Source organism: Cololabis saira, chromosome 2 (genome assembly GCF_033807715.1).
Source record: "Cololabis saira isolate AMF1-May2022 chromosome 2, fColSai1.1, whole genome shotgun sequence".
In the NCBI taxonomy this organism is placed as follows: Eukaryota; Metazoa; Chordata; class Actinopteri; order Beloniformes; family Belonidae; genus Cololabis; species Cololabis saira.
In genome coordinates, this window is record NC_084588.1 from 39,291,171 (window position 1) to 39,303,830 (window position 12,660).

Below are 12,660 nucleotides of genomic sequence, written 5' to 3' on the forward strand. Positions count from 1 at the left end.
CATTTATTTTGTCTTAGTTTTGATTCTAATTCCGCCCCGAGCTGTGGAAGCAAAATCCACAGAATAGCCGCACCTTTGTATAAGCCGCATGGTTCAAAACCTATGGAAAAAGTAGCGGCTTATAGTCCAGAAAATACGGTAATATATATTGATATATATGCGATGTGAAGATGCTGTTTACTTATATTAATAGTGTAAAACTTGAGCCCGACTGGAATGTCACTGGCGATAAAGGAAAAACAAACATTTTAGAGAAATGTGAGTGAGTGCATTATCAATAAAGAAGTCCTGAAAACCGCTCTAAATCCATGATCCCCAGAAACAAGTCACATCCTTCTATATGATGTCTGCATTGGAGTTGAATAAAATATATGTTTTTGTGACGAAACGCTCCTAAACCGCAGGTCTCCAGCCGTACTCCTCCTACGAGCTGAGCGTTGCCTGCTTCAATAACATGGGCAGCACTGCCTCCAGCTGGACGACTGTGAACACGCTCGGTGAAGGTAACGCACTCATTCACTCCCTCACACTTAAGCAGTTATACAAAGCATTTAAAATACTCCCTGACTTTCTCCTACCTCCCCCTCTGTCTCTTCCTTCAGCCCCCCAGTATGTGTCTCCCTTCTCAGTGGACAGCAACCTGACGGTGATTTGGCTGGACTGGACGGGGACTTTCTCTCTCAACGGGTACCTGAAGGAGTACACAGTGACCGAGAGCCAGCTGAGGGTCTACACCGGGTTTTACAGCTTTCTTCACATTCAGCGCATCTCGAAGAAAAGTAAGATCTCTTAAACCAGACATGCATCATTCAACATTGGTGTCTAAGGTAGATAAATCTTAGGTAAGGAGGATCTAATGATCTTTGGTTTTGGCTGAATCATGATGATTTAAGCATCTCCAATAATGGAGCTCATTTTGGGCTTTCCCAGTATTCAGTGCTTAGTAGCTGCAGTAGTTGAAGTACTCCATGAAAGGACATCTGGTTTCAGGCTCACTGAAGCAGTTCATGAAAATATATCACGTAAACATTGGTAGGAAGGTGTCAGAGTACCGACGCTCACCCCCGTCCACCACTGAAAGTGTCTACTTTGAGCAGGTGAGAGTCAGAAATAAACCACGGAGCACTGGAAGACGGCAGTGGAAGTGGTATGATACATATGTCTGCAAGGTTGTGGTGGGAAGTCTTGGATCGCGGCATTCATGTGGCTCTCACTTTGACAGCAACACCTACGTAAAATATATCACCCCGTCTCGACTGCAATATGCCCTGATCACAGTGCTCTTACTGTGCGAGGTAATGCACCTGCCACTCTGGGAAATGTATCGGCAGTGGTTTGAGGACTGTGACAGATTGGAAGGTGCTGACTTGACCTTGTACTCCAAATCCCCCAAATTCACCTTCTGTCGGAGCACATGTGTCATGTCCTTAAAAATGAAGTTGGATCTTTGGAGGCGCCACGTCAAAATTTCTGGGGTTTAAGGGATCATCTGCTTACTTCTTGGTACTTCTGATACCTTCAAGTATACTCAAAGGTCTCACCGGGTCAGAGCTGCTCTGATGGCACAGGAGGAACTTCATAACATTAAATGTGTTTTTAATGTTTAGGCTACTCTATTTACACAAAAAACTGGGTATGCAGTGCAACAAAACCTGATTTAAGCTTGACAGTGATCTATGATTCTAACCAACATGTTTTCTGTCTTTGTTTTGTTTTGTTTTGTAGCTCTGTCCTTTCAGGTGACATGTACCACGGACAGCGGTAGCGTCAGCACCCCCACAGTCAGATACAGCCCAGTCACAGGCCTGGGTAACGCACCAGAAATCATTGATAATAGAAAGATGTATTTATGCAACAAACATGCAAAAACTACCTGCAGTGAAACATGGTTGCACTCTTTCTTAACGCAGGCCCTCCCGAGCCAGCGGATAGTGGTAAGCAGGGTGTCGGCATGTCAACCACACCTGTGTATTCTGAGCTGTGGTTCATCCTCCTGTTCGCCCTGCTGGGGCTCTTTCTGCTCGCCATCCTGCTGGGCCTGGTTCTACAAAGGTATTTTCATGTAAAGGGTTAACACAATAAAATTTATTTATTCTTATCCTGTGTATATAATTTTAAATAAACATTTCTAGATGAAAGACATGAGCAAAAAAGTTCAGTTCAGTTCAACTTTATTGTACCCCAAAAGTGAATTTGCCTTGCAATAAGGTGGTCTAGCGAGTCCAGCAACAAGAAACCATCAGTACATACATACAACATGCACATAAACCATAATCACAACATAAAAGGCTAAGCGTATTTATTTATTTAGGAGGGTTATAGCAGTAGGTATAAAGTGGGAATGTCTTTCTCCCCCTTTCAGAGCCTTGAGGAAGAATCCATCAGCTCGAGAGCGCCCTCCACTGGTCATGCTCCAGAAGACCGGGAAGGCTTCGGGAGAGACGCAAAAGGTGAGACACGGACAGAACGAGCAGCACAGAAATACTGATGATTACAAGGGAAAATACAACTTTGAAATAATACAAGGATTTATCTAACATTTGTGCTAAGTTAAAGAAAAACCTGGAACCAGAATGTTCAAGTCTGTCAGTCATCCATCTGTAAGTGGATGGTTGTTTAAATCAAATCCTCTCATCATCTCTTGTAAAACTACAAATGACAACAAGAGTATGATGCATGCATGCAACTTTTTCCCCTCTAAAAGCATTTTATAGTTAGAATAGAAAAATGTAATAATATAGTTACAGTTCCTCTAATTGAAAATAAATCCTGCTGTCTCATAACTGGTTTACTTTTTTCTTTCATAAAACTTTCATTCCCTTTTGTCCTGCAGTTCTTTCGACATTAACATTGATTTATTCATTTAAATCTCATTTTATTAATTTTTTCTGTTCTATTAACTTTTCTTCCTTATTTTTGGGATCTGTACTCTCTCCATCCACCCCCTCCTTCTGTCCTTCTCTCTCTCAGAGGCCATGTCCTGAGTTGTGCTCTAAACATCTCTCCAGCTCTATGCTCCTTCATGACCGTCCAAGAGTAAGATTATTTCCTTGTTTCTCTCACCGCCAAAGCCCTAAATGTCATCTTACTGTCCCCCTGCAGTTTGACACTGTAGCAGACTGTGTTGAGATCAGCAACGTTATACTTAAAAGCTACACTGTGTGCTCAGAGGTACGGGACTGTGGATTTATGTGGACTGCCCTCCCGCGCATGTTGTCTGTGTTTGCATCTGCATGCTTGGTCTGTGTGTGGATACTTCCCACTCTCATGACATCAGTGGTGTGTGAGGGAAAGAGATGTAATGCATTAAACTGGCATATCCTCAAATGTATACATGTAACATACAGGACTGTCTCAGAAAATTAGAATATTGTGATAAAGTCCTTTATTTTCTGTAATGCAAAAATGTCATACATTCTGGATTCATTACAAATCAACTGAAATATTGCAAGCGTTTTATTATTTTAATATTGCTGATCATGGTTTACAACTTAAGAAAACTCAAATATCCTATCTCAAAAAATTTGAATATTAGAAAAAACACACACTATGTTAATATCCACCAAACACAGACAAATTCAATTCAATATTTTACATCAAATTTACTACACTCCCTACAAATTAAATACATTTAATGGTGCGGTCTCTGCCATGTGCCAAAGATGCAAAATAAATACTGGAAATCTGCTCCATATGCTCTGGAACTGTCCGATTATAGATGCTTTCTGGAAATACGTCATCAAAACAATTTCTGACATTTCAAAATCCCATATTCTTGATCCTAAAGTTTGGATACTGGGAGATATTAGTTCATTAAATATGACCTATCATAAAAAGTATTTCATTCTGCTTGCAGGCACCGCAGCAAAAAATTGTATTTTAAAAAACTGGAAATTTTAAAACCCCCCAGGACCCAAACAGTCAATGAACTTGGATCATATTGTACTCCAGAAAAAATATTGTATTCCGTTAGAAAAAAAAACAGAGACTTTGACCTTACTTGGGGACCTTTTTTGGATTTTTTGCTTTTAATGGACTAATGATCTGAATCTACCATGTTAATGAATGTGTTTACACAGGACTTGATTATTTAATTTATTATTCATTTTTGTTCTAGTATTGATAGACATATGTAAAATTATTTTGAATGATGTAATCTATTGACCATATGAGGGAGGGAAGGGGAGAGGGGTGTGTTGGTTTTTTTATTTTTTATTTTATTTTTTTTATTTTATTTTATTTTATTTATTTATTTTATTTATTTATTTATTTTTTTATATATATTTTTTAAATTATTATTATTATTTATTTATGTTGGTTTAATTAATGTTATGAAAGGTAAAAAAAAAAAAAAAAAAAAGGGGGGAGAGATATTGATAATTATATTGTTATTGTAAATATTTTTTTTTTTTTTGCTATGCCCTCAATAAACATATCTATACAAAAAAAAATTAGAATATTCTGGGAATTTTAATCTTAAACTGTAAGCCATAATCAGCAATATTAAAATAATAAAAGGCTTGCAATATTTCAGTTGATTTGTAATGAATCCAGAATGTATGACATTTTTGTTTTTTTAATTGCATTACAGAAAATAAAGAACTTTATCACAATATTCTAATTTTCTGAGACAGTCCTGTACATGTGATGGGCCAAATCAGTCGTTAAAAGACTGTTACAAAATGATTTTGAACACGATCACTCTAAGACTGAAACGTTGCTCTGCAGGGTCTGGCAGACACAAAGATCCCCAGCAGCAGCTCCAGCTACAGCCCCATGTCTGTCCTGCGGGCCCCCAGCCACAGAGGCCTGACTCAAGCGTACTCCCAGAATTCCCTGCACAGCAGCGTCAGTCAGCTGATCGACAAGAAGGCACTGATGATGGATGAAGGAAGCTGGGACAACCCACTGGGACAAGACTCTGGACTGGTGAGGATGCAGATATGTTTAGACGACAGGAACAGAGCAGATACAAACTCTGATGACGACCAGAACCATTTATTTGTCCGTTTACTATAAATCATTGTTTGAGTTTGAAGTTGAGGAACGAGTCAGCCTTCTTCTGAGTTTGTTCTTTTTTATCTTCCAGTTGTTATCTGGTCCTTGTAGATGGTTGCACACTCTGATGTGATGAAACACGCTCCTCGTATTTAAGAACAGACAATAGCATTTGGAGCAGTCGGTTCTGTTTCTAAAAGATGAACATATTCACCAGGGCAGAGGTGTTGTGAAGCTCTTGGGATCTTTTGTTAGGTGACAGCTTTGGTTTCACTGGCTGTCTTTTGCTTTAGGACTTTTGTGTTTAGGTTTACCTTTTTTATTATGAAATAGTTGTATCTCTGTTCTACTCTGTCTTGATTGTCTATCTGGGTCTCCTCAGCTCCTCTGAGTTAGTTATAGTTTGATTTTGATTTGATTTGGATTTATTCACACACACATGTGAATTGGTCTCCTGGAGAATAAAAAGCTTATGGTAGGAGCCAATGAACATACATACATTAGACAGGAATGCATACATACACTTACACATATATACACACTTAACAATACAACATGCACTTTATACTAAACTACCACTTACATTACGACATAACATTACAAACACTTAAAGTGAAACATTTTGTGGTCCCGAATTGTACATTTATATATATGAGCTTAACAATTGTTTCTTTAACTGGCGTTTGAATATGGAGATGGACTGTGACTTTTTAAGGCTGATCATTCAACTCGTTCCAGATCTGTGGCCCCCGACACACAACACTCATACTTGTTCCCACAAGTTTACGTTGTTTTCCTATAATAAGGTGTTTATGTCTCATATTGTGGGTGTGCTGGGGACCAGCGGAGATTGGGATGAGTTGTGTTAGTCTGGGATTCAAACCTGAGACCACCTGATATATTGTACAAGCATTATGGAAGTAATTATATTCTTTAAGGCGAAGAATACCATAGTGGGCAAACAGGTGAATTAAATTCAGTCCAGGAGATGGCACGGATAATTTTTTTCTGTAAAATTTTTTTAGATGACTGGGATAGGTATTACACCAAATAATATTACAGTAATTTGAATGAGGTTCAAACAAGGTTTTATAAAGAGTGACAGAGCGTGGAAGCAGGTGTCTCAGTTTGAAAAACATATTTAGATCATTTTTGCACAAGGTGATGTATATGACATTTAAAGTTTAGACAGTCATCAATGAGGACGCCAAGGAACTTTGTAGAGTTTACTCTCTTTATTTCTTCAGTTTAGTTCTCAGTCTGTTCCCATATTGTTCTTCTGTTTTCCTCTCATGTTTGAGTTTTCGACTATCCTGCTTTAGCAGCACCTTCAGACGTTCAAGCTTTGTGACAACTAAATTACATTATTACTAGTTCCCCCTTTGCTGGAATTTGGTCCTCAATTCCTTATCAATACCTATGATGTCCAAGAGACCTTTGAATACTGAAAGCTAACTTCAAGATATAATTCCTCTTTGGGGATTAATAAAGTATAATTAAACTAATAAGTCTATAATTAAACAAATATTTGACCTTAACGGTCCATGTCTCTGTAAAGTCAGGTTTCCACCATCAGTTGTCAGCTCCACCCTCTTGTCCAAATGTTGCCTCTTCTTGGTACAAAAAGTCAAGACGGGGGCGGCCGAATGTCAGACTGGAGGCTCCAGCCGGCAGTTTGCAGACCAGTGGGTGACGTCGTGTTGTCTCTGTGTGTCGGATCACACTTGAGTCATTTAAAACAACAGCTGTTAAAACAAACAGCGATTAGTTTTGTCTGGAGGATTATATTATATTTCCCCTCCGTTTCAAACACGGCTTTATCTTGTAGATGTGAATCATGTACATACTTTACTGGGACTTTTATTCCTTTGTGTGTGCCAGACTTGATCAAAGTTTAATATTAGATGAAGGGTCGGTCTCTGCTGAGTAAATGAGAAGGAAATACTGTCAGCTGATGCAAGTTTTAAAAAACAATAACAGCTGTCTTATTTTATGGCATAGACCAGTGGTTCCCAACCTTTTTTCCTTGGAGCCCCCTCTACTTGTGTCTAAGACCAGCCGGGCCCCCCGACCCATACATACTAGCACCAAAAGAGTAAAGTGATTCATTACAAATCTTTAATTGAAAAAATGAACATTAATTATGTGTTTGTGATACATTTCTCTTTGGTTTACCCTGTATACATATGACTTTGTCTTTCTCACCTTCGTTTTGTGTCACCAATGTATAAAATACGCACAGAAAATAATTGCAAGGACATAAAATAATTTCTGTAAAATGTCTCTTTTTAATATGGGCGCAAACATTTTTTACATTTTTCCTTTAACAACCTGTCGGAGTAGTAGTATGATTAAATGTTGAATAATGATGTAATATTTAAGTTATTAAGTTATTAAGTTTTTATCCTGCTAAATAGCTTAGAAATATATTTTGGTCATATTAAAATACTATGTGGGTTTATAGAGATTTGGATTACAGTATTCCATTAGGTGTGTTATTTTTTATTTATTTAACATGCGCAAATATAATTTTTACAATTGAATATCCTCAAAGCAGACAAAGTTTTGCACCCCCCCCAGAGATCTCAGGCGCCCCCACAGGGGGGGCCCGGACCACAAGTTGGGAGACACTGGCATAGACAAGTCGGATGAACAATCACCAAACACTGATGCTCTTGCGTTTTACTGCCATGACAAATCAGAATGGCTTATTGATGACATCATGCTTTCCGCCTTTAAGTGTAAGATGTTGTTTTTTTGTTTTTTCCCCAGTATGTGGAGGAAGATGAGTTTGTGGACGCCATCAAGGCTTTAAGCTCTGGGAAGAAGGAGCACACCATGTTCGCCGACACTCACCTGTAGGACAGGGTTCCTACAAACAATCAGGTATCACAGTCACCTTGCAGGCTTGGTTTTTAGCCGAGATGGTGAAACGCCGAGACCGTTTGTTGTCGTCTTATTGTAGCCCATGTGTGCGTGTCCCCTGCTCGTGCCTTGACTGCAGCAGAGGCAGCGATGAGACGTCTGTGAGCGTACAGTTGTTCACACGAGGACATGGTCGGCTGGGACTGTGAAGACTGGGATAGAACGGCTGCATTTACTTCATAGCTTGAATAAATGTGTATTTAGTAATCATGCAGCATGTTGCATCAACCAGAACAGTCCTTTTTAGCTTATGTTTGATAATGATTAACTATCTCTACTTGCCAACTGTTAGCTTAGTTAATTTGAAAAGTGTAGATAGATTAGATCAACCGCAGATGGATTAATACTCAATATGCAGCTTGGTTTCCATGTTTTCAGGAGTCTTTTACTTGTAATGAAACTTGTGGCCTTTGCGTTGTTATTACTACAGATAATGCCAACTTTTTTGTTTCTTTTTTAATGTGGCTGGGAATCACAGATCTGATTGCTGTAAGGAATATAAATGATGAAACTTGAAAGTTCAGTCTGAGATTGATTTAACACGTCGTCGTAGGCTTTACTGTTTACCGCAACCCAGATGTAAGTTATCCATCTATTGGGATGTAAAGTTATTCTGCACCTGTTGTGAACAAGTGTTTTATCTCTCTGTCAAGAACATCAGGTTCAAAATGGAAAGAAAAAAACTGCAATATTCTGGTTTGATTATTTACAAATCTGATCTTATTAAGATACCAGAGACCTGGAAGAAAGTATTTATTAGAGACAGATGTTGACTTTGTGTGTAATGTTGACGAGCTTTAATATTTTTATGTCATTTGCATCTGCTGTATTATGTCAAATCCTTTTTCTTTTTTACACTGGCAGTATTATTTATGGTTGTATTTAAAAGTGTTATTTATAGATAGTAAGTGGTTGGTGGTTCTTCTGGCAAATTATTAAACAAAAAAATATCCAAAGTAACATTTTCTTGCATTTTTACTTTTTCTACATCCAAAATATATTTGAAACATGAGGACAACGTTATCAGTACCGGACCTTGTTTCTTGTTTATTTACCACCTTTTTCAGCAGAATTGGAATCAAAGTGCAGTTTCTGAGCAAAATGAGCTCTTCTGTAGTAAAAAACAAAGAAACTGAGACATCTTGCAACAGTTAAATCTTTCTTTATTCAGAGGTGGACTGAAATGTCAAGCATAAATTTAAAATAAACGTACAAATGTACCACTTTAATATTTGAGCTATAATTTAAAAAAAAAAGGTGTGCATACATAAATGTTTTACAGTGACAAAAAGAAAAATAAATTCTATTTGAGATACGTGAACGTTCCACGGTGAGGTTACTATTGTGTCATTTTTTATTTGAACATGTAGGAATACAGTTTTGAAATGAAAAGCTTGCTCATCCACACGGCTGACTTGTTGATATGTTTTTGTGTACAGAAGTTTGTACAGTGGATTAATGTCTGGATGCATCCCGCTGAACGTTACTACCGAGGCTAAATGTGTTCATGACAGGCTCATGTTTCCGGAGCAGACACGCCAGTCCAGGAATTCTCATTTTTGCTGAATTTGTACAACACAGATGTGCCAGCAGCTGGACCGAGACTTAGTTACCACTCGCGGTATTTTACACAAACACACACACACACACACACACACACAAAGACGGTGTCTCCATCAAAACTATGTAGCCGGAGCTTAGTTTTTGCTCCTGCGTCCCTCGAGGGGACACGGAGGCAAGTTTGAAATTAACAAACTGGCAGTAACAACCGTGCCCTCGCTCAAGGACGCCAATCTGACAAGGGCACTTCGAAAGCATTCGCAGCCGCATTCACAGCTATTGTCAGCCACGGAGGGAGGGAGAGGCTGTGAACAGAGAGCTCGTGGAGTGATTGTAAGGGACAGTATGGCCCTGAGCTACGTACACAAACACACGCAGGGTTTTATTAAACTCATAAATCACAATGACGACAGACGCCGTCTCAGAAAGGAGACCGTCTGAGTGGGAAGGTTAGTGAAATGAAAGCGCAGGGGAGGTGCACACACACACACTCAGAGACACACACACACACACACACACCTCTGTGATGCTCAAAACAAAACATACGCTCCAAACTTAAGAAAACTCAGCTGTGACTACTTCTCTTTTTAGCGAGCTCTGCTTTAAAATCCCGGTCATCAAACGTCATCTTGCTGAAGTTCTTCCCGTCTACGGATTAAAAAGATGTTGTTGTGTAAATGGCATATTGAAAAACAGTAAAACCATCATGTTTGGAAGAAAAACGCTCAGTTGAGAGGTTATAGTGAACACAGCTGTAATTCAAACTGCATCAACAATTACTTTTTTTCTGATCATTTTTATATTTGATAAGTTCTGAAGGCAGCAGTAAATAATATAACACCATGCAGCATTTCTTACACACTCACAAAGTAAAACAATAACATACAAAATAAAGTTTAAATAAACAGATATGCTCTTCTTTTAGGTCATTAGCATCCGGCTGTAATATCATGTAAACGTAGCCGGAGAAGAGTCGAGTCATTACAGATAAAACGAGCTGCAAACAAACAACTATGTGCTGAAACACACTTTAAACTGTATATTCTCATCTAAAATAAACACAAGCAAGTTACTGTGACATTAGTCTCTGTAGTGCAAGGGAAAAACGGGTTTAGGTCCAATATTATCACATCAATACAAGTCTTATATGAACATGTATGTACAAACTCAGTTCCCAGAAAACTTGGACAGGTTTCCAAAATGCAACAAAAACGCTGAACGTTTATCCGACACAAGTACATGCCAAATGAGTTTCAGTCCTTTCACGGACCAGCTAAACTGCATTTAGGAAATTTGGATGCCAGCAACATAGAAAAAGAGAGAAGTAAAGAAATAAAAATGTATATCTACAATCAGGAGATGAACTGGTGACAGGTGGAGGCGTCAGGATCAGACACAAAAGGAGCATCCACCAAAGACCGAGGGATGGGTCATGGCATCATCGCTTGCTATTTTGGTCGATTCAAAGACATATGCATACAGTTTTAATGAAAAAGTGCAACAGCTTGGGTCTTCGACAACTACCTTGTATAATACTGTAAAATATTCAGGGAGTTTGAGGAACCGTCAGTTCAGAGCAAGGACAGAAACTGCTCTAGGATTCATGTGACTTTGAACCCTTCAGGAGGCGTCTGCATGAGGAAACGTGACATCACTGTGATCAGAAAACCAACGTCACTCAACACAGTCGGCCACTGCAAGCAGAAACGGGATCCGAAAACGTGCAAAATGTGCAAAGAGAAAGCTGCATATAAACTCATACCAGCGGTGAATGTGATTCTCTACTTCCCATTTCCTTTCATCTGTTTCTGGCATCACATTCTGGATTTATATAAATGTTCTAAATTTGAGTTTTAGTTGCATTTTAGAAAACCTTCCTGAGGTTTCTGGAACAGTGATTTGTATGTCTGCGTTAACGCACCTTCGCACACGTCAACGCATCCATATGAAGATTTAAGTACGTGTCTGTTGTTGGTGTGTCAAAGTGAACATGTTTGTACAAACAGCAACCACATGTTCCGGTATGTTTGTTTGCAGAAATAATCAGCAAAGAACAACGGTAGACGGGGGCTGGTTTTGGCAAGGTCTTGCTTACACTCAGGATTTAGCTTCTGACTGGAGTTAAAGTACCGGACATCATGAGATGACAGACGAAACGCTCATGTGACACTAGTCACATTGGTCATTTTACACTTTTACAAATATTTCATGGCCAACTCGCCGTTTCCTCCACTGTATCGTCTTATTGTGATGTGCATGAAACTGAGACTGGTTCATCTCACGATAACGTGCTCCAGTGAAACGTCTCATGTCTTGGAAAGAGGCTGGAGCGCTCCAGTCGTCTTCTGCGTTGGGGGTTTATGAAAACAGCTTCTTGGGCCGTATAATGCCACTAATAACAGAACGTGATCTGGCCTGCTATAAATAAAGCACAGTTCTAGTCAAATCCAGAGGGAGCAGGTCCGGGATGCGACTCCACAATGATCTCCGTCTTCACAGGTCTTTGGTCACGTGACTTCTCAGTTAAGACAAACAAGCAAACAGTTTAATAAGGCACTGCAACAGCCACCCAGCGCAAAACCGTTTTAAAAGCCGTTTCAAGGGAGCAAGGTGATGCTGCATACATGTAGGTCCTTAAGTATTAAAGTGAATGAAGTGATACTGAAAAATGAAACTAAAATGTGTAATTAGTGTGAACTTTCACAGGCACCTCTAGGACGGGGAACGTGGACCACTGCCAGCTCTTCTGAAAGATTAATATCAAACCAGCACAGCATGAAGTTATTTTTCTCTAGTCTGATAATGAAAACTTTAAAGTATCGATCACTGATTTGCTGTCACTGTTATTGTTCCCGTAAATGTCGTCTCTCAGATTTACATGACATAAATTATGCCATAAAATGCACAGAACTGTCGTGCTGTAGTACGACAAGCTTGCACTTTACAATTCCTGCACTTCTGGAGGATTAAGGAGGCGATAAAGTACATTTAAAGTAGTACATAATAATGTAACTGGACGGGAATGAGGGGTCAGAGTTCAGCTGAAGTCGTCAGTCCTCCATCATTCATGGCATCATCGGTCTTTGCACAACAGCGACTGTTTCTCCGCCTGCCGAGGTCTGCAGCGCAGCCAGTAGTTGGCTTTTAGCGTCATAGCTTTAACAACAATAACCATCA

At 39.2% G+C, this 12,660-nt stretch overlaps 1 protein-coding gene across 1 annotated transcript in view; it reads left to right on the top strand.

Moving 5' to 3' along the window:
• The window catches only part of ush2a (Usher syndrome 2A (autosomal recessive, mild)), a 275,510-nt gene extending 267,351 nt beyond the window's left edge, over window positions 1-8,159 (top strand). Inside the window, exons 87-94 of the mRNA XM_061745247.1 lie at window positions 405-503; window positions 603-779; window positions 1,726-1,809; window positions 1,911-2,052; window positions 2,363-2,450; window positions 2,971-3,036; window positions 4,729-4,929; window positions 7,771-8,159. Of these exons, the coding sequence (XP_061601231.1) occupies window positions 405-503; window positions 603-779; window positions 1,726-1,809; window positions 1,911-2,052; window positions 2,363-2,450; window positions 2,971-3,036; window positions 4,729-4,929; window positions 7,771-7,860 (947 nt within the window). The 3' untranslated portion in view covers window positions 7,861-8,159. The remainder of the gene's footprint in view (window positions 1-404; window positions 504-602; window positions 780-1,725; window positions 1,810-1,910; window positions 2,053-2,362; window positions 2,451-2,970; window positions 3,037-4,728; window positions 4,930-7,770) is intronic.
• The last annotated feature ends 4,501 nt before the right edge of the window (window positions 8,160-12,660 follow it).